Source organism: Sinocyclocheilus grahami, unplaced genomic scaffold (assembly GCF_001515645.1).
Source record: "Sinocyclocheilus grahami isolate Dianchi unplaced genomic scaffold, SAMN03320097.WGS_v1.1 scaffold134.1, whole genome shotgun sequence".
Lineage (NCBI taxonomy): Eukaryota > Metazoa > Chordata > Actinopteri > Cypriniformes > Cyprinidae > Sinocyclocheilus > Sinocyclocheilus grahami.
Genome location: NW_015505313.1, coordinates 2,844,044 through 2,871,960, shown reverse-complemented (window position 1 = coordinate 2,871,960; position 27,917 = coordinate 2,844,044). Strand labels below are relative to the sequence as shown.

The following is a 27,917-nucleotide window of genomic DNA, read 5'->3' as shown; positions in this document are numbered from 1 at the left end:
TTTATTAAAAAAAAAAAAATATATATATATATATATATATATATATATATATATATATATATATATTTGTTTATACTAACATAATTTTTAATAAAAATAATTAATCTTTTGAATTCAATTAAATAAAATCTATTTCTATATTCACATACAACTTTGTTCTGTAAAATACAAATGGAAAAATTTTAATTTTCACTCACTTGCTTTGCATGTTTAACAAATATTGTGGTTGTAACAGTCAGTAAGGGTTGGAAATACTTTATGATATTTTTAAAGGAATAGTTCACCCAGAAATTAGTTATTTTGACTTTAAAAGTATTATTACATGTACTTGTCATTTGTATTTTTAAAATAAGTTGATCAAATTATGAACTTATACTGTCTGTTCATTATTGTATTTTTTACTTTAAATGTGTACTTTCACTGTTATAATCTTTATTTTTTTTAAATATTAAATTTAATTAAAATATCTTTAAAAATGACACAAGAGCCATAAAATTATCATTAAGGTGGTACACATGACTTGTGTACTATACTCCTGAATATAAGAATATGTAAGCCCCTGTATAAGACTTCTGAAATCATAAGATATATTTATGTTATAAACAACTGGAATTTAAATTTGTATAAACGTTAGTATAAAATAAAGCCACATTATTTACTTCTTCAAAGATGTAGCCTAAGGCCTGAAAATAATGCAAATACGTTAAACTGTGTGTGTGTGTGTGCTGTGCAGACAGCTCCTCTGCATCCTTTTAAAGCACTCTAGGTGGTGAGTCTACATTGGCTTAAGGACTCCATGTATTCTTCAAGGGCAGCGTCTTCCTATATAAGGTGAGCGAAATCGGACCCTAATGGCTTTGAAGGAAAGAGTGATCACGGGGAAAGTAAGGTCAGACAGAAAGAGTAAGACAGAGATAAAGTCCTACCTCTATCAAAACAGCACTCTCAAACTGAACAGTCAGCTTACACAAGCTCCTGTCACTAAAGGGCAATGATTCACTTGCAAAACTCCAAAAGTACAATGTCTTACAGTTGTCAACAGTAGCATATAGGTGACCACAAGACATTTTTTAACAGCCATAGAAGATGAACTATGGCAGTGGCAGCTGGAGCGTGTGCTGTGTGGCCAGTGGTGCAAATATCAGTGATGGCTGAGTGGTCAGGCAAAAGTAGCCATCTGGATTTCATCAGCTGGTGTCAGTGGGAAAGGATTGTAATGTCTTGAGCCACTTTAAAACCTTAGATTGAGTCACGCATTAGGAACGAACTGTTTTCTTTTTCTTTTGGTAACATGGAGGTGTGTAATGGCAACGTAATCTCATGATAATTCGTATGTATACATTTACTTACGTTTTTACAGGCACTAAAACGTACAATACTGATGTATTTTCAGCATCTAAACTTACAAATACTTACGTATTTTCAGGTAACAGAATATGTTGACATGCTTTAATGTTCAAAAAACATTATTTTTCAAATACTGTACATTATTGTAGGTCCTCTATGCCCCGCCTCTCTCAAACGCTTCGTTTTCTACAAAGTCCCTCCTTCCGACAAGCGCAGTCTGCTCTGATTGGCCAGCTGACCCAGTGCATTGTGATTGGCCGAACACCGCAAGCACTCGTCGGAAATGTAACACCCCTTACCATAATCGCGAGCTTCATCTTTCAAAATAAATGTAAAGACAGTAAATAATGTCATTAGTTTTACCATCAGTTCAAGCCCGAAAGGGGAACAGACACAGTAATGATGCAGTACACAAGCCGCGGTTAAGACAGCTGACTCCACTGTGATGTGACGCTCTCTCACTCTCTCTCACTCACACACACGATGCGCAAAACTCCGCATTTGAACAGTCAATAGCAAATACATAAACTAATAACAAAACAGTAGCTGATTCAGAAGCGCCAGATTGTCATAGCATAGTCAGAATTACCTCCTCTCCTAGGTTCATGAAACGGTCGTCCATAAAATGCATTGCTGTTCTGTTGTAAGTAATCTTAAAGATTCCTAAATGCATCTACTTCCGGAAGGCCAAATAAAGTGCTTTTGCTTTCGCCTAGAAACACACAGCGTCTCCCTGACATGGCTGCTTCAACACTAACTGCGGTTACTGAAACCACTCCTTCTTTCTTTGTGTGCACATTTGGGCGCATTATGCAAATATTCCCACATAGTGACCTAGATATGTGGGGGCGTGTTAGAACGAGCCATTTTAGGGGGGCGTGGCAGAGTCTTAACTTTGATAAAGAATATCTCTTTGGGTTTGAGACTTTAGTCTTTGCAACTTCAGGGATCTTATCTATTCATGAACAGCTTGTAACACTCCAAAGAGAAAGGAAAACTTGAAATCGCATGTATGACCCCTTTAACCAACAATACTCTGACCTTGCTGATGTATTGGTTGACCACTAGTTTCTACTAGCTACTGTTTTTTTTTCTGAATGGTTGCTAGGACATTACTAGGTGGTTGCTAAGTAGATTCTTACTGGTCTGTCATGTGAGTACACCCTTAAAAATATTCTGGTTTTATCACCCACCAGGCAAAAAACACAGATCATTTTGAAAAAGTAAACACTCTACCAAACATCTAATATAATACAGCAATACATTGTTTGATATGATAATGACAAAATTTGGTATAATTACTGTATATATGATATACAATTTGTTTTTATCTTGGTGCAGTGTTTTTGCTTATTAGTAGTCACCCTTTTCTCAACATAGTATTTGGTCTTCATTTATATAGTTTTTGCTGTCCTGCTCTGGTTCTGTTATTACGTATCTTTATTTCCCTCTCTCTCCCTCCCTCCATCCATCCTCTTGCCATATATTAATTCTCTATTGCCTTTTCAGGATCCAAAGAATAAGATTTGAAGCTTGAGCAATTTGTCCTGACATAAGGAGATGTTTAGAGATGTGCTCCCACAGAGAGAATGAGAGAGAGTGACATGCAGACTGACTTGTTTTTGTGGACCTCCCTCTCCCCAGCGCCCCTTCGCATTGTTCCCATGTCCTGCTTGACTGCCGGCATCTAATCTTGAGGGGTAAGAGAGCAGAGACTCCCTTGGGTTTCTGTGCTCAGCACCTTGTTAGACAGCTCCTCCAAGTGCACTGGCTCCAGCCTCTCCTGTCAGCCTCCACTCGCCATCTCCTCCATCTCGGTGTCTCTATGTCGTTCCCTTTTAAAATCTCACTTCTGCCGAGACACGTCGGCCTGTCGTTTGAAACCGCTGTATTACAGCAGTGCTGAATGAGGAACTGTCAGCGAAAGCGTGCCGTAGAAGAGCGCAGCGTGTTCACGTTAAAAAAAAGTGTAGGGTGGGAAATAATGCTGTGTTTACAGAAAGATCAGAATGTAGGTGTGTGCTGTGTGTGATACCGTTTAACAGTATTAAGCCACATTTACCGCTGCTTGCTGTCGTGTGTGTACAAACTAGTCTCTTCCTCTAAGACCCTGTCATCAGTGTAGTCAGTGCAATAACTGATAATAACTGATAATGAGGCTGTCGTCATTTACATGTAGAGGCAGTTAATTAGAGCTGCAAGTTATTTAATAAACTGAATTTCAATCTTCAAAGTGGATGAGGCTGAAAATGAAATAATTTGCCAGTTATTGTTGCATCCTAATATATCATAATAACAGAATAGCATGGAGTAAAACAGAATGGAGTAGAATAGAGCAGAACAGAGAAAAAAATGTAACGGAATAGCTAAAAACCACTTCATATCTGTTTTTGAATCTTAATACAAGAATTGAGTAGCACGGTGTAGAATGGAATAGATCTTAATAAAGAAATAGAATTGGAATAGAGTAGCATAGAATACATCAGAGAAGAGTAGAACATAATAGAGTTGAATAGAATACAAAAGAGAGAATAGAGCATGTTTTAAATCTCTTTCATTTAAAAAAAAAAAAAACATTGCTGACAATGTTTTTAAAAAAAGGAACCAAATATTCAAGATTAGGGGTGACCAAATGTAAAAGTTTTGAATCTTTTGAAGAAAAAAATGTTAATGATGTAAAATAAAAAAAATTCCTGCAGTAGCCACCACAGACATTAAAGGAGGACAGTGTTCAGAATAGTGGCATACTTTGCATAAAATAAATAATAAATTGAAATAAAGTAATTTATTTATGTTTATTTACAATTGTAGAGCAAATCCCCTGAAAGGTTAGTTCACGCATGTCCAACAAACAACAACTTCCAGCAGTTAGTTGTTAGGTTTTGTTGGATCAATGATTTCACCTGGTAGATGATTTTTGGGCATAATGAAAATGCCATTTGTATTTTGTAGCATTTTAAATCCATCAGCCAACTGAAAATGTCTGAAATGTTGGCGTTAGTTGGGGCAGCTTGAACTTTCAAAAGACGATAAAAGACATTCTTCATTAGTCATTCGCTCTCTAAACAGTGTTTACCGACAATGTAAAAGGTGTTTAATTCAGCCCGGTGCTCTTGCTTTTGCCAGTTTGGTGGACAGAACATATGTTACCCTGATGAAAGACATATCTTAAATTGAGACTAAGATGACACAGTAGCACTGTAGCAACAGCGAATAGCCTTTAGATTTGTATTCTCTTCTAGTTTTGGGCTAAATCCTTTAGTCAATCATTTAATTCCTACTCAAAACGTATTTTAGGCTCAGATGAGAGGAAGAGAGCAGTGCTCTACCAAAAACTACTCTACCCCTCCTCCTCCCGCCATCCCTCCTATTGCAATTAACATGTATATGAGGAGTCTCAATGGTGTCAAATGGAATTAATTAAAAGTGTAAAACGGCCATTAAGAGAATGTGGAGGATAAAGGCAGCAGGCGAGTCCTCTCTCAAGGGTCAGCTGCACAAGAAACAGTGTGACTTCCTCACATCCCGCAGGACACGCACTATCATCCCAGCAAATGCCACCCTCGCTTTATTTATTTATATGTTAAACTTGCCTCCCATTACCTTTTTGGTGGCTATATGAGCGTCACTGAGAGAGAAGAGCTTCACCGTTCTCTACAGCGGCTTGTGGTTTCTGTACTAATGTGAAATCGTGAGGGCTAAAGCTTGAGAGAAGCCCGCTAGAATAAATTAATTGAAAGGATTAATGATGGATTTGCGGCAGCTACAGATGAGAGGAAGACAGTTTATAGGACTCTGAGAAAAGTGGCTCCTTTAAGCTGCTTGAGATGGGCTGAGGAAAAAAAAAACCCTCATTATGATCAGAAGGGACGGACTGTTGTCCCTCAAAACCCGCACCGAATCTCTAAAGTTCTGGAGATGTCCACCCTCACTTTCCATATTATGGCAACACGCAGCTAATTAGAATATGGGCGGTAAGTGTGCCTCTTAAACGCATGCTAATTATCTCGTCTGCCGTCCGTGACCGGAGTCAGGAGGTAATTGGCCCGCAGCAACGTGACAACTCCAATCATCTCCCGAAATTAGTCGCCCTTTACAAGGCCAGGCCTACTGCACTCCCCCTTCGATAGGGAGAACAATCAATTTGATAAGTGGCCATGCGGCCCATTGTTTTACATTAATTAGACTAATTGCAGAGTGTTAGTCTTTGTTGTGCAGCATGAGGGTGGTCTTTTAAAATGCTATTTCGTCGTACATATGGTGTCATTTTTCTTTCTTTCTTTCCCCCGCGCGCTGCTGGAGTCTCGGCGTAGCGCCGTGGCTGTAAGTCAGCGCGGGTTGGAGCTCCAGTGAACGCAGGGTTCTGTGACTGTGCCTTTGATTGGATTTCACAATGTGGGCTATGTCCCATAAACCATGTCTATGCCTAGGACAAAAATATAGGCCATGTCTTATTCATATAGCATTAGCCCAAAGGCACTCTCACCTAGCCTCATATTTATAACCTGGATTATCTTACCCACTGATCAGCGCTAATGGCGTATTTAGCCCGGGATGTGGGGATGCACCTGATATAAGACTAAAGATGTGAGGAGGCGCCGAACATCACGACTCCGCCAAAGGACGGTCCATCTTATCTAGGAAGCGCTGCATATTCATGGATTTGCATCACAAATCTCTCCCTGCATTGGTATTACACATAGTTTCCTCATATAAAAGATGCAAGAAGGCTGTGGACAGCAGAGGATGTTTTTGCTGTGCTGGAGGTTTCGTCAACAGCGTATTGCTACTGAAGCAGTTTAGGAGTGGCAATTATAGTTTTGGACACGTCATTGATTTTTCCTCATGATTACATGCGTGTCAGAAGGGTTACCGATTCTGAGCCTTCTCAATACGTTCATGTATTTGCTAACGCTTAGCCTGTGTAATGTTCTCAAGTTCCTGTTTGTAAGGCTTTTTTTTTTTTGCAATGCACTAATACCTACATTTATTTACGTATTTCATTTCTTTTTTTTAGAATGCAAAAAGGATTGTTTATAACAGAATGCCACAGCTGGTCTGTTCCATACAGTGAATGCAAATGGTCACTATGGCTGTCAGTCAAGGTGTTCAGTGAATAACAGCTTAAATTTCAGTATATTCTTCACACAAAGCTATCAAATTCCTTTTTTAAAAGGTTGTATGTTCCACTCATGGTTTTGAGTGAACTATTACTAAAAACCTTTTCAGTAAATGTAGTCAAAGTACATGTAATATTATCTGCTACATACTTTGTTTCTGAAGTAACTAATTATTAAAGTAAAGTATAATATAAAAAGTAATATTTAAAATAATTTTACTGTTTTTTTCTAAACTTAAGTCCACAACAGTTGATGGTAATGACCGGGAGTATTCTTGAGAAAAAAACTAAACTTCACTCTGTGTTCCCAGTGCTATATATTTGTCTATTCTTGAGAGGGGATAAGCATGTTATGTGAGATGTAAAGAACTGAGGCACGTTTGGATGTGTGTGAAGCAGAGGAATCTTATACCTGCTGCCTCCTCTGAGGCCTGAAGCTTCCCCAGAGATCTACTTAAGGCAGCGCATGAAAATGAACAAGGAAGTGCTTTATCTCTCCTCACACTACCATGCTTAACACATCATGTTAGCAGAAAGAGAGAAAAAAGCCCTCACTCTGAACACTTAGGTATAATTTTACACTCAGTATCACAGGGAGCATTTCTTGGCTGCCCTACATAGAATCAGGCTCGAATAGAGACGAAAAGATTTAAGTCAACTGTTGAAGAGGGACTGCGATTCTCATTTTTGTTCTCTGTCTGATTTATAATTGGGTTATGTTTGAGATGGCCCCATACAAATTCAAACTGCATGCTTAGTAAATATTAACTTAAAATTGCATAATATTTCAGTGATGAAAGAAATGATTGAATGAATAAGTCAAGACTGCTATGACAGATTAAGTGAGTCGATTGGTAAGACCGGGTAAGTAAAAATATTTTTAAAAAAACACTTCGTCTGGTTCATTGAATTATTAGACTGATTCAGTGGGTATGATGAGAACGTTTCTGACTGATTCAGTGAATCATTAAGATTCAATGAATATGTCAAGAGGTGCTTTCACTGATTCAGTCATTTGTTATACAGATTCATTCATGTCAAGAACCACAAGTTTGGCTTATTTGTTTAATTATTTTCATTCACAGATTCATTAAAAATGCCATTTGTTTATGAACTGGTTCTATTCATAGTTTTCTGTCTCTTTCATCACATTAAATTATAACTTAGTAAAATATAATTTATTTGTCCATAATGCTGTAGATTAATTGCCACTCAATATCAGTTAAGCAGAACGCTAATGTTTAACAAATGCTGAGCACAGATTCGAGTATTTAAGGAAAATGAACCCAAACCTAAACATGATCGCCATCTTGGCATGTAAGACCATTTCTGCATGCATGCACATTTTGCACACTGTGCTTTAACCTGAATTCTGATGTGTCTCAGCCAATTTTCCATTGTGTCTAAATCGTGACGTCTGTTGTTTGGTCATATCTGTAGCTGCTTATTGTTGGCTGATGCATTGCTTCTCTGAAGGCCAAGTTGTGGCTGCCCATATCTCTGAGGGGAAATCTAGCTGAGTGGCTTTATCTGAAATGGAGAGAAAGCAGGAGGCACCGGGCTCTCTAAGTGAACCAAATGTTGCTCCTGGCAACAGCAGATATGCCCGTCTCCAGTCCTGTGCCTGGAGATGAAAGTGGAGTTGGGCCCCATGCCTATATATGCATAGACTTTCCCTCAGAACTAAGAGGACGGAGGAAGATAACTGTACTACTAAGAATAGAGAGACTTTTCATCTATTTGATGTACATGTCATGGATATAATGCTGAATTTGCACATTTAAGTGAATGTTCTTAATGATCTTAGAATCGCAATTTGTGACAGTTTAAAGCTACTAGTACCTTTTATTGGTGTTATGATGTTACAAAAGATGCTGCAGTGTACAAATTTTTATATGAGTCAATGACTTGATGCTCATTTCTGTCTGGATGTATGAATTTATTAAAAATTATGTAAAAAAAAAAAAAAAGCAGTTTATAAATACAATAACTTGAATATACCTCTTCTATAATGAGCATGTTTTGTGCATAGTCAAAATGTCATGAGGATACAACTGTCGTTATACCGCAATGAAAAAAAGGCTCATTAAAAGGATGAAAAGAAAGTTAATAAAAATATAGTTTAAGTCCTTAAAATATCACATTGTTTGACATTTTTATAACAAGACAAGGTTAGCAAAGGTTGTAAAATGTCATTTGAGGTGACTCCCCAAAATGCAATGATATTTATGAATTAATTATTCATGATATTTGAAAAAAAATTTTTTTGAAAAAATATATTTAAACTTTCTGGAAAATAATGAATAAGATGTGTACACTTTGTAAACTAAATATGTCAATAATTTTAACTTCATGTTACACCACAACATTTTATTTTTATTTTATTTTTTACTTTTGACTTGAAATTTGACTTTTCTTGAAAATTACCTTTCAAAACCACATGAAACCAACATGAATACAAAGAGTAGGCTAAGAACGTCAAACTAGAGTTTTAATCATTTTCGTCCTTTCTAGCATAAACAATTTTTTTGGGATTGACCCATTTCACTGTGATTTAGAAAATATTGTTGACATTATAATGCACTTGTGTTTCGTCTCTGTACCTTTCTCTATATCTTTGTACTCCTGTACTGGGAAAGAGCTGAGAGTGGCATGGCTTGTAACCGGATATATGCTGGACATTAGTTGACAAGGTCAGAACTCATCTCTCGCTCTTTCTTTATGTGGGCCAGGTTGCACTGGCCCTATGTTTTTTAACAGGTTGTGTACATTTTGTCTTGTTTGTGAGCACTGGATTGATATAGAAGCCAGTTGTTGAGTCATTATTCAGTGTTTCATGTGCGTAACATCACTCTTATCTTCTATGCCTTTTATTTCGCAGACCTGTCTTACTCCCTCAGCCAAACTGGTGGTGATTTCCCTGGCTGCTTTGCATATCCCATTAATATTTTATTGCAATCGTTCATATCTGTGTGCAGGGTTGACCTGAGCACCAGCATGTCAGCCTGTGTTGCTTGTAGTACAAAATGTGGTTTACATGAAACAATTAACACAGAACCCCAAAGGCCTTTTACAGGTCTAGTGTACGAAGCCCAAGCCACCCCAAATACCTCTCTTAACAAAAAGGCAGCGCAATCGTGACAATATAAAATCTTGTATCAGAGCTGCACTTTTGTTGTTGTTGTTTTGCATTTTTCTCAGTGGTACACAACTTAGGCTTCATATCAGCACAAACATTGTGTGTGATGCCTGTACTCTCATGGTGGAATTGTCTGAGATTAAAGATGTGTCTATCTTTTGTACAGGCTCTGATTACAATAGTGTATTTATGGCATATGAGCACACAGCCTTTTAATTGAAATCATTCATCAATAGCGTCTGTGACTTGCCTTGATTAAGCTGTCCCATGTGTCCCTTTAGTGTAGCTTTACGTTGTGGCTTTTATAAATACTTTTTTAGATTGAACCTATTTTAAAATTAATACATATAACACAAATGATATATATATATACACACACACTTATTTTTATTCATTTTTATATTATTATATAGTCACTGTAAGAAATTTTTTTTTTTCAAAGTTGTAAATAAGACAAAGATGACTGTGTTTTACAAGAAAATATAATTTTAGTCGTTCTACTTCAAAAATGTCACATTTAATTTAATGTTACTTGCCATTTCTTTGTCATTATTTTTTTATTTACTAGCAATATCTGAGTTCTTCATAAGAATAATATATTATAATTAGAATAGTGCGTCTGAAAAAACTAAATTGGTGTAGAAACAATTTTCACTTCGAAATTGCTAGTAAATTTCATAAACAATTTGAAAGAAATGGCCAGTAATATGTTGAATTAAATGTTAAATTTTAATGTATTTTGACAGTATTTGATTGCAAAATTGACAAAAAAAAATTAAACTTCAAATTTGTTTTAATAATATATCAATAAAAAATATTATTATTATTATTATTATTGAATAATAACTTTCAATAACCTCCAACTTTCAGATTTCAATAATGAGGTTCACTATTCATGCTTAGCCGTTCAGTTTATTTTAACCGTTTTAGATTGTTAACTTTTGTGAAATGCTATATAAACTTCCCTGAAAAAGCATAAATAATGTGAGAGTGCTTCTTTTCCCACAAGCCTTGAACGACGTGGGATGATATTTCTGAAATTACGAGCTGTTTATGCATATGTATTTCCACTGACATTTTAATTATTTGGGACTCCGTTGGAGAGATCACATAAAAAGTCCTATAATGCTCCCCCTAATTAGTATCACCTCCAAATTAAAACGGAGGACTTTGGGAATGCTGTCATTTTCAGAAGGCCATATTGGAATTATGTTTCAATCAGCAGCCGTGAAATAATTACTTGTACACTTCTAACTGCCCGCATTTACCAAACGGTCTGCAATTTACAGCCATCATGTCCGGCAAAAGCAATCAATGGGGTGGCTATAAATTCTGCCTCAGTCAAACAGAAGGATATTGTTTGTGTATGATTGTGAAACATTAGAGCCATGCTGAAGAGCTGCCTCGCTGATATTGTGATATTACTGCTTGAGAAATGTAGATGGTTTTGTTGCTCTTAGCCTCTTAGAAAACGGCTACTACTAATCAGATTTTCAGATAACTCTTACTCTTTCTCTCTCTCTCTCTCTCTCGCTCTCGCGATAGATAGATAGATAGATAGATAGATAGATAGATTTGTAGCACATCAAACATTGTTGATGATTGATCAACAGTAAGTGCTAAGGACAATTTGGTCATTTTGTCATTTAATTTAACAAATATTTCAAATTGAAGTGTGATATGATAAATGCAAAGTCTCATATTGCTGGATATTAAAACACTAAAAATGCATTGGTTCTGCTGCCACAAGTTACTGTTTATGGGTGTTCACACTTTTGAAGGTTCACACTTTTTAAAAATAAATTGTGTAGTAGAACTTTTTGATTCAAATTCATCATTCAAACACATATAGGTGTGTGTGTGTGTGTGTGTGTCTTTTTTTGTGTGTTTTTTTTTGTTAATTATTCAATGTGTTCCGTTAAGAAAAATAATAATATTTTAATTTAAAATAAAAATGTAATAAAAATAAAAATTTGGTCAGCTCAGTGTGTTAACTTTGCCAGCCCTAAAAAATGTTACATTTACACACACTGATTTACATACAAATATGCTTTTCCACATTTTTGGCAGATCCCCTAGTACTCCCTTATAGTCAGTGGCCCCCAGTCTAAATGCTTCTCCTTAAAGCATTTAGACTGGTAAAAAAAAAGAACCACTACTATGCCTAGTAATAGACCATTGGTTCTTTGAACATCAATGGAACAGACACTGTGCAGCACATAGAGAGACACACACACTTACACACACACACAGAACAGAAAACAAGAATACCTATTTCCCATGCAAAACAGATTAAACTTGTTTTTGTTTTTTTAAGTCGTCCTTGAAAACTACACACACTTTCTTCTTTTTTTTTTCTCTTGAATGTAGATTTCCTTTTCCCCCTCTTGTTTCTCACAATCTTTATTATTAGTGGAATTATTCACCGGTGCGCGGTGGCTGAATAAATTTAGCGGAGATCTTGTGCAGATGCTCCTTGCTGGCATACATTTGTGCTCAGTTAACAAAGAGCCAGAGACGCTTAATCCCGCCGGAATACCGCACTCATGTTCTGTTTGAAACCAACATAATTAAAGTCACCCTCTGAAGTAACCTATTTATATAAAGAAAGCTCTCTTACGACCGTCGACTCCTATGAATAACCCGTAGGAGGGCCGCCGGTATAATTACTTCACATTTCTAATTTAGGTGAGGGAATATTTGTTATCAAACCTGGTGAAGGCGGGGGTTGTGGGATAGGAGTGGATGAGGGGGGAGGAAACGGTATTAGTTTCGATTGAGAGGACATAACTGGATCTGTGGAGTGCTTTATAGAGGTGTGGCAGGAGGACGCTTTCCTGTGAGGTCAGGGTTTGTGCCGATATGTCTACCCAGGTAACTCGGAGCACTGCAGTAAGTAGTCACAAATAAATCACGAATTTATCTGCGAAAACTTTCTCATTTTCGTTCAATTTCAATGTGACATAACATGTTTTCCACAATACTTTGCGGTTCCCAGTTGGTCTTGATTTACTCATCTAAAGAGAGAAATGGAAGAAAACTCATCACATCCATAAGTCACTGACATCGCTGGCGGAAAACTGTTTGTGAGCAGAGGAGTTGAGCTGTGGCAGTAAACTAGCACAAACAGATTGACTTTAGTTGTTTACAGTGGCCCCTGGAACAAGGCTGTGATCCCAGTGCATTCTGGGTAGGTGTGTAAACACGGTTGTGTTTGTGTGAGTGTGTGTTTGGCTGTGCGAGTTTATCATAAAGCACGGCAGCTCTCCAGGTGCATATTAGTGATAAAGGAAGGTGAGGGGCTTTGTTTTTCTTTAACGAGCCGTCACACTCCATCGCCCACACCAAAGGGGTGATGGGTGGACTCTCTGAGACACATACACACAAACACAACCCAGAGAGGCCAGGATTGTGTGTGTACTGCAATGAAGAGGAGTCTTCTACTGCAGTTTTCAACTGTAAGCCTAAAATCAAGTATGCAAGCACAGTGCACAGTCCTTTTGTACATATTTAAAGGGATAGTTTCTCTCTCTCTCTCTCTCTCTCTCTCTCTCTCTCTCTCTCTCAAAAAACAGATAAAACAGTTATGTTATCATTTGCTCATCCTCATGTCATTCTAAACCTGCATGACTGTATTTTTTCTGTGAAACACAAAAGAAGATATTTTGAAGAATGTCTCAGTGCTTCAAAAGTCGAAACATTCTTCCACATTGTTCCACAGAAGAAAGATTTTGGGATGGGTTTGAAACCACTTGAGGGTTAGTAAATGATGCCAGAAATTTCATTTTGGTGTCATATATCCCTTCATTACTTATTAAATATTACTTCAACAAACCTACACATTTTTCTTCTTCTTACTATTTTTTTTTAATCTAGAACATGGCATTACTTGGACTGTCCAACAAACTATTCCTGCCTTGACCATGTAACTGCATACATGTAAGGTAAAATTTATATTTTGTGACATCTGTCTAGGCCCCTCAGATTACAGTGTAAATATGTTGGCAAACAAACAACACGTCTCAGATTCCATCATGCAAGATTTTTCACTCCATGCTATTGTGATGCAACAGGCTCAATGACATTTCCTCCGAGGACAGGAGAGAGAGAAAGAGACAAGTGTGGCTCTTCACATTAATAGTCTTTTAAGCCACTAAATGATTTCTTTTATCTGCGGCACTTAGAGAGACTGGGGGATCTCCTTTATTAAAATGAGCAATGCTTTGAAGAAAAAAAAACTTAACAAATACAGTCCCACGCAATCCCTCATGCGTTTCTCTCTCTTCCCCTTTGTCTAGCCTCAGTCATCTCTCTGTTTTCAAGCTTTGTGCTGCCCTGCTCTCCAGGTGTTTGATTTATTTATATATATTTTTGTGTTCTTGACAAAGTGTGTGCGTGCCGTAGAATCCCACCAAAAGAGCTTGTGGTTCAGCATGTGGGGGGTCCCAATGCTCGAGAGCAATAGCACATCCAAGCCCTTTTGTCGGAGTGTTTAGTGCAGGTCGGTGTAGAAACAGGACCCTGTTATGGAGTGAGACTATGTGTGTGAGAGAGAGAGAGACAGAGATGGGGTTCCCGCAGGGTGTTGGGGGCCCTCATTAAGAATTCTCTCCCATGCATTCTGGTCCTGGTGAAGCAGTATGAAGATGTGGCTATAGTCTGGATTGAATCCGCCCACTAGCTCTCTCTGAGAAGTCAATTACCACTTCTATACAGGAAGGCCAAACAAAGTAGTTTCGCTTTCACAACGAAGCACACAGCGTACATGGCTGCAGCGTCAACAATACTACAGCGAGAATAAAAGTTATGTTTTCTTTCTTTGCGCGAACATTTAGGCGGCGTTATGCAAATCTTCCCACATAGTGAGGTAGATATGTGGGGGCCTGTTAGAACCAGCCGTTTTAGGAGGGTGTGGCTGACTGAACTTTGATAAAGAATATCTCTTTGGATTTGAGACTTTAGTCTTTGCAACTTTACAGATCTTCTTTATGCACCAAGAGCTTGTAACACTCCAAAGAGAAAGGAAAAATTGAAATCGCATCATATGACCCCTTTAAGGCATCTTGTGGCCCCCTTGGAAGTTTTATGAGGTCCCCTGGTTGAGACTACTCTGAAAGAGTGTGTACTATATGCAAAAAGTATGCCAATGGTTTTATCAGCCACCACATTTCATTCTTTGTGAATTCACCTCATAGAGCTAAGTTTTTGAACCCCAAACACAACTGCAGTATGCTGTAAATGTAAAGCATATTTGGTGTTGTTAATTAGCTATTAATCCCTGGTCAGTGTATCCACACCTGTCCCTACTTTCCCTCTATCTGTGTGAATCCCTGTGACCTACCCCTAATGGAGAAGGACGCCCTGTGGGCCACTGTGCAAAGGCCAGCAAATGTGGCTGCCTCTCCTACAAAGGGCAGATCCATGTGTTAACGGAGAGGGAGATCTTCTCTAAAGCCCCGTAGCTTTGAGGAACAGCTGCGGACAGAAGCACAGGCTCTGTATGGGCTGAGGGGGGCTGCTGTCTTGAGCTGAGAGAGGACCGAGAGGAGCAGACAGGGCTGGAAAGTTGGGCAGTCACATGCTTAGTAATGACAGGAAGAGTCACGGGTGTTTCTTGTATGATTGAATGTTATCTTTGACGTGAAGATAACGTAACATGAATTTGGATGGAGAAGTTGCAAATGAGTTTGAATTAGAGGGTTTGTTTATCTAAACATGAGCATTCTGTCATCATTTACTCATCATTCTCATGTCGTTCCGAACCTGTATCACATTCTTCCTTTTGTATAACATACAAGGAGAAGTTTAGCAGAATGCCAGCACTGCTCTTTTTTGTGAGAACATGAGCAGTGATTTTTTTCTGTCAAGCTCCAGAAATAAAAAAAAGTACGGTAGTCTGCATGCTGTTTTCCAAATATTATGAAAGTTTTGTGTGATAAACAGACCAAAATGTAAGTAAAAAAACTACTTGGCTGTAGATCTCAAATCTTATTTATGCTTGTGTCCATTTCAAAACAGTCAAATGCATGTATGGTCAGGAGATGAGCGAGAACCAATTATGTTTAGGGGTGTTGCGACATACCGGTATTTATAGTAATTGTGATGTTTAAATATTGAAATATGTGACCCTGGACCACAAAACCAGTCATAAGTAGCATGGGTATATTTGTAGCAATAGCCAAAATACATTGTATGGGTCAGAATTATTGACTGGTTTTATGGTCCAGGATCACATATCATTATCATGTTAATTAGGGCTGTCACAATATACTGGTATTGGCGATATTTAAAAATGAATAGTACACATGCGATAATATGACGTAATCCAGTGCCGTTATGGAGCATTGAAGGGGTCATCGGATGCCCATTTTCCACAAGTTGATATTATTCTTTAGGGTCTTAATAAAAAGTATATAACATACTTTGGTTAAAATTTCTCAATGGTAGTGTAAAACAACACCCTTTTTACCTTGGCAAAATCAGCTCTGTTTTCAGCAACCCGTTTTAGTGCATGTTTCTTTAAATGCTAATGAGCTCTGCTCACCCCGTCCCTGTCTTCCATGGGGTGACGAGCTGTTCTCTGAGAGACGGTAAACTTTAGCCGCATTCATCGTGAAACTTGCTAACTAGCACATTATTAGGAAAGGAGATTTGCAAAGATTCATAAAATAACCTTATTTACTTCTGCAGGCTGGATCACAAATGAGTCGTGTGAAAATAAACGCATTTAGGTAGATCGGAGGTGCATGCCCTTCAGAAACAAAGGTAATTCACTGTGTCTTCAGCAGCTCAGATGTCGGAAGTAAATGATAACTGCTGTGTTCATTATTACATCCAACAACAGAACACCTCAATCTCTTAGGAGCCATTCTTGTCTACATCTGCTCCAGTGTTGAAACAATGGCGGACTGATGACAGCTCACTTGGGGCAGGTCTAAGGTAAAACGCTAGTGTCAATCAACAATCGTGGGAGGGGCCTGGGTCTGTGTGACGTCACACAGACAAGCATCTGAGAATGGCTTGATATGAAAAAAAGCACTGGGTGGATCTTTATCATTATAGGGTGGTTGTGTACACACACTGCCAACACACGTTTCAGTTCAAACAACTTGTAAAAGTGCATGTGGCATCCGATGACCCCTTTAAACTATTCATATCTATGCGTTAAACTCTCACATGTGATTTGTTTAATTCATACTCGACACTGGAGGGCGCCCTCGCACAAAAAGTCCACAAGGGAGACTCATAGGAGTAATAAAACAAACGACTTTCCGGGAAATCTCTTACAGTATATGGACAAAAGCGTCCAGCTGTAGCTGTAGCTGAAAAAACAAAATGCAGAAAGAAGTGTTTTGTACGATGAAACAAGATGAGAATCAGCACACAATTACAACAATATATGGTTTATCTGTGTTCTTCATGCCATCTCAGGTATTTTCATATGAATAATGTATATGTATATTGCAATGCTAATCGATATAGCCTTTAACACTGTAAAATAAGAATCAGTTCACAGGATTTTAAACACTTGATCAACGCAATAACGCTATAAGTTTGGAGTAAAAATATGTAGTTATTCTCATAAATTGTCTTACTTTGACACTGTGCTAAACTAAAAATGGCTAGCATTATAGTTTTTTGTCTCTTCTGTTTAGTGTAATTGTTCCTTTTGTACGCAAATGTGTGATTCACTGGTCAATATTTATTTATAACATTTTTTCAGGTTTTCTATAGATATCACAATATATCATTACCATGAATTTTTGAGGCCATGATAATCATGTAGTAAAAAATCTGATTTCGTGACAGCCCTATTTGACATCAAACCAGGCAAGACATGTCTTGAGGCACCATAATGCATACACGCCTTAATACAATTTTATTTTTTCAATTTCGGTCTGTTCATCACACTAAGCTGTTGTATGACTTTGAATGAAGTGGACAAGCCATATAGACAACTGTAATGTTTTGTGCTCCAAATAAAATATTTGGCACAAAATATGAAAGGGGTCAAATTACTAGACTGTTTTTGATTTAATAATATGAAATATAGAGTTTTGACCTGTGTGAGACAAATTTAAGAATTACCAATTGTTTTAGTTTACCCACTATTGGTAGATATGACAGAAAGTATGTAATTTCTCTGCCTCTATAGCATGAAACAGAATCGCTATATAGAGAACAAGGTATTTTAGCAGTTAGGCATATACAATCAGTGTTTTACCAATTCTCTTTGCTCTAGGTAGTGGCACAGAAATGACAATTTTTTTAATTTAAACCCAGATGATTTGTAATGTTGGCACTTTATATTCTATTCATATTGTCGCTTCAAAATAACGCTGTATGGCAATGACAAACTCAATCAACGCATTACCTGTCGAGACCAGACATTTGAAATGTTTTGGACAATAAAACACCGGGCTGCAGTGTGGTGCTGAGCAGCTTTGGCATGAAGAGCATGAGTGGTACAAGATGAGAGTGATGTGGTTAAACAGGCCATGCTGACGTGATGGCAGCTCTCCATTCAGAACAGGGCCTGAGAGGCCAAGGCCACATCCTGGCAGAGCAGGGACACTTTCAATAGGAATATTTAATGAGTCCAACCATCATTTCAATCATTTATTTTTATTTTTTAATTTAGCACTAACTTTATATATATGTGTGTATCACTAAATATTTAGTTTTTCTTTACTTTTAATTGAGGCTATTTAAAGCAGCTTTATATAGACATAATCAGTGGCAGGAACACAGTGTGGTTCATGCAGGTGCACGATGCACACGTAACCCTCTGAGACAGCAGTATTTTGTGCTCATGTTTACTCAAGCTTATCTTACACTGAAAAAAAAAATGTGTGCAGGAATGACAACCGTTTCATGCACAGTTTTGTCTCTATATCTGCTCAGAGTATATCAGTTAAAGGCCGGTCATGTGTTTGAAAGTAAACTTGTTCCCAGTAGACCTGGGAAATGACTGAAGGTGTATTAATTGTAACCATAGATAAGGATAAGACGGGTCTTGATCCTTTTCAGACATGCTGAACTGCAAATACCTGCACTTAAAAGGTACTTTAATGTGCTAATGTGTATATCAGAGGTCTGGGTATCTGTGTTCTGGATATGGGATTTATTTATTTAATGTAATTTGTGGACTTATTTTTAGTATATATGGTTTATAAATAATCAAAATAAGTGGATATTTTAATAATTAAAAAAAACTGTATTTAAAGATAGATAAGCTCTCATTCTAACACCATTCATTTTCCATTCTTCACTACAGCACTGTTGACTATCCTGCGTGTAGTCGGACTGCTAAAGAGATTCAAGACGAGGGAGAAGAGGGTGGAAACAGGAAACAGCAGTGGCCGTATCAAAGAGAGGTTAGCAAATGCCGCACACCGGGCTCGCCGCTGTCCCTGGAGCCCCCGCTAGCCTGTTATCACCCTGCCAAGCAGGGGGGCTTTGAAATTGGCACTTTCCTTCATGTGACAATTGTACCTGCTGATAGACCATTAGATTACTTAGCTATTCACTCATTCGCTACCATAGTAACCTTGTGTCGCTTTCCCCTTCATAACAGTGGTTTCATAGAGCGGTTTTGCTCACCCACCCAAGTCTTTTGAAAGTGGTACCATAGCAGTTGTTTAAAACGTCCTTTTGGCACCCTGGAATTTTCAGTTGCATATATGTTGCATAGTTGTATGTGAGTTTAAGTATGGATAGAGTGAAAAGGTTTTGACTACCTAGTCTCACATGAAACCTACTTTTTTGAAACAGCATATAACTTTTTTAGTTAATTTGTTTAAATTAAATTCATATTACAACTGAAAAGACTGTATGATATGTAACTAATACGAAATATAAGACTTACAGATTAGTGAAATCTGTCATTTCAATTGCATAAATATGCATGAATTAGATTTGTTGGTATTTCATTTCTTAAAATATATTAAGAAATATTTGATAGCAAACTAGCTAAAATCAATTCTTATACTCTATTTATTTATATATTTATTTATTTATTTACTCAACAGGAATAAAAACGGTTTATCTGTAAACACGGTATCTAACGATTTTGACATCTGTTTTAATTTAATACAGATTATTACAAGTTTAATGTGAGATTATTTTGTTTCTCTTTACAAAATCTGTATAAAATGTAACATTTTATTTATTGTTTGACTTTAATATAATCAAGTACAGTTAATAGAATCCTAACAAAGTAGTATTCCATAGTGTCACTATGTATTCAAATTCCTATTTTCCCCATCATACATTTGAGTCCTTAAATATTCCTTCATGTATGACAAGGCAACTCAGACCACAGTGGCAGGCATAAATATATCCATTCTGTGACAGCGATGGGGTAAAACAACAGAGGACAAACACACATACACAGAAGAGCTCTCTGCTCATCAGACAGACCGCACACACACACACTGACCACCGCACAGCCAGTAGCTCCCTCTGTTGACCACTGCTGAACTGCAGACTGAAGGGCCGTCCCGGCACACAGCTGCCAACCTGCCTTTGTGTCCCCATCAAGACGCAATACAAGAGCACTGCAGCACTCTCATATGACAGGCACAAACACACACACACGTTTCAGTCTACTTTCTCTTTTGCGAGGGACTTTGAGTTTAGGAATTTGAGGAAGCAGAAGCAGATGTAAGAAAATTATTTGTTTGCTTTGAAGCTTGATAACAGTATATATTTAGGAATGTATGCAAGTGTACATGCGTGTAAGTTGTCTTTAAGTTGCTTTTGCATTTTATATTGTCTAATGCACAAATGCACAATCAGTCAGACAGAATAAATCATTAAAAAAAAATTTTTTTTTTAATGTTTTCCCAAACTCATGTATAGTATCTTTCATTATATAATTTACATTAATTATTTATTTACTTACTTATTTATACACACACACACACACACACACACACATATAATATAGTATTAAAAATAATTACCTATTTTAATATGTAAATTAAATATATATGTGTGTGTGTACACACATACACACAGCATTTTTAGTACAACTCTTTAATTATCTTATTCAATTACCTATTAAATTGCTCTATTTTTAAATTATGTTATGAATATAGAAACAACAGCATCACATTAATGCAGCGTTATTGTTTGTAATACGCTTCTCCGCTCAGCCTGAGAGCTTTCACTCTGAGACGCCCCGTGCTGACCCGAGTGGCTACAAATAAGCATCCTGCCTCTTGAATTTATTACAGCCCAATTTTTGACAAGTTGATTTTAAACAACTCCAGCGGCGGTCGCATTGACTGTATGCTCGGCGGCTGGTCGGCTGACATGTGACCTAAGTGAACTTTCCCTCCCCTATTGACTGGCGTGATTGATGCTCCGCCAAGCTAGCCCTGATAATTCTTAGCCACATGTCAACAGCCAGTGACCAAAAGGGTCATCCCTGTCTTTAACATTTCACACACACAAATAAAAAACACACGCACACTCTCACGCCCACGTACTCACACACAAACGCTTACAAAAGCCAGACTGGAGTCTTTTCAAATCCATTTTGAGACTTTGCATACCCGTCCTTGCTAGCGCCTAATGCGTTTTGTTTTTACATCTCAGAGCTCGTCTTTCAATCTGCCGGCTTGTGAATTGAATGCTCGTCCGTCTCTTGTGGCAGAACGGGATTCGGGTTGAAAGCGAGACGCGGCTCGTTGTAAAACACACACTGTCTGAACAATAGAAGCAGAAGCGCTGTGCTAAAACTGCTAATGAAAAAGATGGGCAGCTATTGACACGTATCGACAGCCGCTGCAATCAGCGCAGACTAGTCGTGCATACTTAAGTTCAAATGTATTCAGCGGGGCAGCAGGGATTAAATGCTGTTAATGGCAGCTTGTAGTAGCGAAGCCAGGCTCGATTCTGAATTACTTTGAGCTGCTAAGAGTGCTTTGTTGTTATGCTTAAACTTAATGTTGTTAGCATGTTGCTATCGCAGTCAGATTTACTGACTGACAGGAGTTTGGAGTGATGTCTTGGGTCTTTCCAGTCCCTCGTGGCAAGTGTTTGGGGGTCACAGCTGCCCATTCAGCACAGATATGGAAATGTGACCTAAAGGGGGGTCTGTCAAAAACAGGCAGGCCACTGTAATTGAATCAATACATCCGGATACAACACTGCACCCCTGCTGTGAAACCTAAATGAAATAAAAGCATGTCGGCAGTGGAGAAAAAAAAAACTTTGCTAGTTTGAGCTTTCAGGTTTGATTCACTTTAACCGCTTTCTTTAGATGCTTTTCAGGCAAGACCATACATCTTCAGTCATCAGTCTGAAATCAGTCCTAACTGATCTAACTGATTTCCTCTTCTCAGTGTGCTTCTTAGTTCCCCAAGTATGAGTGCTGTCTGTCAGCTCCATGCTCTGCATTTGATCTTCGTGGATCTTAATATGAGGAATGTTTGTTGGTCTCATGGGACCTTAGTGAACACAGGTATCCCTCCTATCTGCATTCAAACATTATGGCGGTTCCCGTTCTCCTCATCCTCTTCATTTCCGTTTGTCATATAGTGCAATTAAAACAGTTTCAAATGGCAGTCGGCTGCCTGTTGTTTCCAGGCGGCGCTTTGAAACCACTGCTTTAGTATTTTTTAATCATGTGCCTTGTTTTTTGTGGTGCAAAGATTGCAGAGACTGTACATTGTTTAAAAGCAGACAGATGAATAAATTAAGCAAATGTAACTTTCCAAGTGCGAGCGTGTGTGTGTGTGTGTGTGTGTGTGTGTGTTGGCCGGTCAGAAACAGTAGAGTGTTATTTCAAAACTCCTTTGTTAGACCCAGAGTGTCCTTCAGCAATGGCAACACACTTCCATGTAATAAAAATAATCTTCTAGCAGTCTTTTACACTTCTCTGGAAACAAAGTTGCACGATTCTGATCGTTCAAACGCATTTGCTTTTCTTTTTTCTGCCCATCTGTTATTCAAAAGGAAAAGTCTGAATTTCACTCAGTCGTTTCTATATATGCCATATCAAGCTTTTTCTTTCTTTGTGCAGTTTAGAAGTAGATCTAATTTCCCCGAAAGATATTAGTTTTCAGTGATGTGTGCGTTGCATTGATCTGTGCCTCTTTATTGTTGATGTGCATCTCTCATTCGATATATCTTACTCTACACAACGCACCTGCTGCCTACCTGAGCATTAATAGCTGTTCGTAAAAATGTGTTATTTAAAAAAAAAACAGATATTTTGTGAAATTTTGAAATAAGTTATTAGAATACGATGACAGTACTGCAATTTTATATAGTCATACTATATTATTATTAGTATTATTAGTATTATTTATTTATCAATTAAGGTCAGTTTGACCACTTTGTCAATTATTATTATTATTATCATTATTTGTTCATTCATTAATTCATTTATTTATTTATTTATTTTTTTAGATTTAAGATAAACATCTTCATACAAATATAGAGTTTTTTTCATTTGAAATGTTTTCCTAAATGTAGTTTTAAGTAATGACAAAGACCAAACGAATATATTTTTAATTAATTAATTAATTAATTTAGTAGTAGTAGTAGTAGTAGGAGTAGCGCTATTGTTATGTAAAGTAAAAAAACAAATACTATTTAATAAAAGTTTGACTGCTTTGTAATTTTTTAAGGACTGTTGAAAAAAATGGTTATATGACTTCATGTTTATTAACACTATTAAAGCAATTAAGTAAAAATCAATCAAAGAAACCTGAGTTCGTATATGAGATCCAGTGAACAGGTTTAGTTCAGTTTCAGAGACCCAATACAGGCATTTTAAAGAGACGTCTGCCTCCAAAATCCCTGCAAGTTTGGAATATGAAAGACGGTCAGATGCAATTTCTGTGGCGGCGTGGTGGGGCAAGTACAATGGTTTGTAGGCCGGTGCGGCTCCTGAATTTTCTTATCAGTGGGGAATTGCGGTGTGCTGAGATGCCAGCAATATCTTCCCTGCTGCTGCTGGAAATGCAGCGAGCCTGTGACACGAGCGTAAACATACACACGTACTTGCGAACGGCGCACGCCGGCAGCCTGGATGCCCTGCAAATGTGGCTCAATCATTCTAGAACAAAGGGGTGCCTTTGATCTTTCCTCAGCCTTTTCTCGCTATATCTGTCAGTGATGTGGTCACGGTAGCGTGTGTCCACTCCCTCACTTCCACATTTGCTGTGATGGGCCGCCGTTATGATGTTGTGGTGGATTGCAACGGTTTTTCAGCTCTGTATTGCCACTATTTCCACTCACTTAAAGTGCACGACAACATTCTCAAGCCCGAAAAACTAAATATTTTCATTGCAAAACGAACTGTATTTTTCAGTTTGTTTATAACATATATATTTTTTAATGTTCCCCGTGCAGGTGGACGAAGGAAACGAATGAGTGTGCAAACAGAGGCGGATGCAAAGCGAACAGCAAGCGGCTTCATTCACAATGTTTTGTATCAACAAAGTGAGCGGTTTTATCTGCGCACTTGACAGCGCAAGCTGATAAGCATTGCTGAGGGAGAGACGCGGGCTGCTTCTTTAAACCCTCTCTCACCCCCACTTTCCCTCTCATTATACCACTCCCCCTCCCTCCTTCTCTCTCTCTCGCTCGCTCGCTCGCTCTTTGTCTTTCCCCTCCCCTCTCTCCCCGCTCCGTCTCTCTGTGGGCGCAGACACTGCCCTGTCTCACTCCAATTGGCTGGGAAGCCACCAATCTGGCATCCGGGAGGGCCGGGGGGACTGCATATGCAAAGCCCTGCTTCATATTAATGAGCAGCAATCGTGGCTTTAAGTCCTTGATTAGAAGAGTGCAAGAGCTTTTGGTCCCAACTGGCTGTGCCTATAGGCTGTCACCGGGAGAACGGTCCTGTTAATTGCACTGCTCAGTCACGGAAGGGAGAGAGAGGAGGAGGAGGTACAGAGAGAGAGAGAGAGAGAGAGAGGAGCGGAGACAGAGAAGCTAGAGAGAGAGAGAGAAAACTTTAATCTATAGAAGAGGTTTGCTCAAACGATGATCGCAGAGCGCACATGGATTCGGTAGAACTTTCGCTCCCTGAGTGTTTTTCCCTGCACTCCGAACAACAGTAGGTACATTTTCATTTTTTCTACTTTTACTTGTGTGTCCGGCTAGACTGTTTGTTTTGTCCGTATAGTTCCTGTCCTGGTTTGTTTGTGTGTCTATGTGTGCATGTGGTCACCGTGGTCCTCCTTGTCAAGGTTGTTTTCGCTGTCAGGCAGCGTCTGGAGCCTAGTGTACGTGCGGACGTACGTTGTGCCGGTAGCTGACGGCTTATCCTCTATTACAGCAATCTGTGTCCGCTTTGACAGGACAGAGTGTGTTTTGTATAAATCATTAGGAGTGCGTGGCGGAAAACAACATGAGAGAGAGAGAGAGTGCCGAGGGAGGAGGGGAAGACGAAAGCCATGGGATAGATGGTAGAAAACGGTCTTAGGTGGCTTGAATCGCAGACCGGTCGCACAGCATTTGGCCCGCTAAATGTATTAAAGACGGTGTGCTGGCTCAGAGCGAGAGAGGGAGGGAGGGATTGAGAGCACGGGGCACGAGCGGACCGTCCAGGAGCCGGCAGAGAGAACAGCTCCTTAGCTTCATATTTATCTCCGTCCCACTCACTTCTGTCAGAGCAGAGCGATGAAACATGAATACGCTGATTTAGATGTCAGGTTCTACACTGGCAGACTTTTAATCTGTTCTAAATACCTGCGATTTTGTTTAGTTGTTTAGTTATAAAATCATGTGAGATAACAGCTAAAAATGAAATATTTTAGGTGAGAAATATAATTAAAATAACATTCATAGTGGTTCTTGAAAAATTTATTTTATAAAACAAATTAAAAACAGATTAAGTCATGTATATTTGTAAAACATTGTGCATTATGTAGTAAGTCTTTGCTTTTTGAATCTGTCAAAATAGGGATGTAGCAGAACAAGTGCACGTACAAGTTTGATTAAAGAAACAACCGAACTATTAACCTCTGCCCTCTGCTGCATATGAATACTGATAAGAAAAACAGGCTGTGAACTGGCAACACCTACAGTACAGAGAAAAGAAAAAAAAAGACACCGAGAAGGGTCAGAAAGATCACACACAGGTAACCATCCTGGTCTCCTAAACCTTCAGCCACCGTCCTGCAAAATACAACACACGAGCAGCTCAACTTCAGCCTGAAAGCCATTTATAAACACACCTGAAGAATCCATGCTAACGTAGTTGTGAAAGGGAATTTATTTAGTGATGGAGATTTAAAATATTGTATGCTGATGGAATGACAGCAGTGGCGTGGGTGTGTTGGCACACACCCTGCACAGGATCATTAGATTGACTGGATTATTCAGAGTCATGAAAGGAAATTCAGAGATAAGAGTGTCGGTTCCTCACAGCCTTTTAGCCATTTGGCGCCCGCTCGCTGTTTGATCTTTATTTGAACACAAATTGACTACTGAGATTCTAATTAGTATATTAATGATGGTAATAACAACAAGTGCTGGTTTAGCTATTATCATAATTAGAGACTCTCACCGTCTGCATGTACATTTACATCTGCACGCTCATTTTAATATTTACCTTCACGGTTGGAGAGCGTGTTTGTATGTCTTTTTGGATTATTTTAATTATGATGGGAGCGTTTATAAATGTTTTTATTAATATTATTAATATCCTTATTATCTAGATTTTAGTTATCAAGTTATTTAGGATATCTAAATGTCTATTGTGTGTTTTATAAAAAAAAGATTTAAAAGCAGTTTATTTAAAAACAAATAAAAACTGATTTTTTAAATTAATTTTACATTTGTTTTATACATTATACATATTTATAATTTTTTTAAATGACTTTTTTTTTATATATGTGGTGTACAACTTTGATTGTTCAGCATGTTTTCAGTTTTGTTTAACGAATGAATGAGGACATTTTAAAATACTTACATATTTACGTGAAGAAATTCATGCAGCTTCTCTAAAGATTGTCATAAAATTACATGCATGTTTTTCTACTGATTTAATTTTTTCCTCAAAACCTTCCGTACATTTCTAGAATGTATGTGTATAATAAAAAAGAAAAAAATTTTAAGCAAAAAGGAGAGGAAGAAAATTACATCAAAGCTTAATGCTTGACATTTTTTAATTTGACCAGAAGCAAGCAGTCAGCTTTTTAAAGGCAATGGAGTGTGAATGTCCACTGGAAGCGCGGGTGTCATGTGTGTAAAATCACTGCTGGACTCTGCAGTGGGCTGAATAGTTCAGTGCAGAATCGTGCAGAAGGTGTCTGAGTGTTCACTCATGCATGTTCAACCTTTTGTCGCTTTTGCGGATGATTTTAAAACTCCCAAACCCCCCTGTGGCCCTTGAAGAAAACTTGATTTTGCGTTTATCTCTACACCCGTTCATACTCCCTTCTCTCTCTCTCTCTCTCTCTTGCGAGAGGCGAATGAAACCCCAGAGGCTGGGATCAGCAGGAATAAAGAGAGATTGTGTAAATTAAATTCCATTTAATCTCCTTATAAAATCATTTACTTAATTCATCTGTCAAATGATGTCAATATGCACAGCGCAGATTTATTTATTCTGCCATGTGTATGTGTGTGTGTGTGTGCGAGGAGGCCTTTGTTGCCGTTCAGTCTTGATTTGGCTCCATCCCATTCCCCTGTGTGAGAGGTGTCGTGGCTCGTCCTGCATGTCTTTCTTTTTCCGTGGCCCCTTGTCGATTACTGTCTGGACACTCTTTGTCTTTACGCTGCCCTGCTTATTGGAGACAGAGCATTGCCACTTCCCCATTATTTGAAGGGGTCTGAGGCATTCCAAGGGTAATTAACTCCAGTTAAAAGAGAGCTCCCTCCCTCCCGGCCCCTCCAGTGGCCTGTCATTCAGGAGAAAAGAGAGGCCGGAGGGGGGGCCATAAGAAAAAAAGGGAAGCTATATTTTTGCTCTTTTGTTAAAAAGTGCAATAAGTGGCCTGTCGGATGGACGCACACACTCGTGTGAAACAGTCGCACGCAGGTGCCGCGCACATGAAAACACATGGCCGTCCGTGAGCGCGAGAGCCTGATGATGCAGTTGTCAATTTGTGTGATTTATGCATCAATCCATCAGGATTTTCCGAACGCACTGCGGCGATTTTTTCACGAGAAGTTGAATAAGGGTTTTAACAGGGCCCACGCCAGCTGAGACTCGCTTGATTGCGTAAAAAAAAAAAAAATGACCCACCGGCATTAGCGATTACACCAGAATGTGCTTTATTCTCTGCAATTTTTAGACCTTGGTTTCCCATTTGCTTCTGTCTTTATTTTGCGGATGATTCG

General features: G+C 38.4%; 1 protein-coding gene across 8 annotated transcripts in view; it reads left to right on the top strand.

Annotated features, from left to right (window-relative positions):
• The window catches only part of LOC107590918 (estrogen-related receptor gamma-like), a 176,380-nt gene that overhangs the window by 68,892 nt on the left and 79,571 nt on the right, over positions 1 to 27,917 (top strand). For 4 of the 8 annotated variants that reach the window (XM_016279880.1, XM_016279876.1, XM_016279875.1 and 1 more), the window contains exon 1: positions 24,403 to 24,684. In XM_016279880.1, coding sequence (XP_016135366.1) covers positions 24,629 to 24,684 — 56 coding nt within the window. In that variant the 5' untranslated portion in view covers positions 24,403 to 24,628. Of the gene's footprint in view, positions 1 to 18,882; positions 18,983 to 24,402; positions 24,689 to 25,699; positions 25,712 to 27,917 lie in introns of those variants that run through there. The other 4 variants (XM_016279878.1, XM_016279877.1, XM_016279881.1 and 1 more) reach the window with 4 other exon arrangements.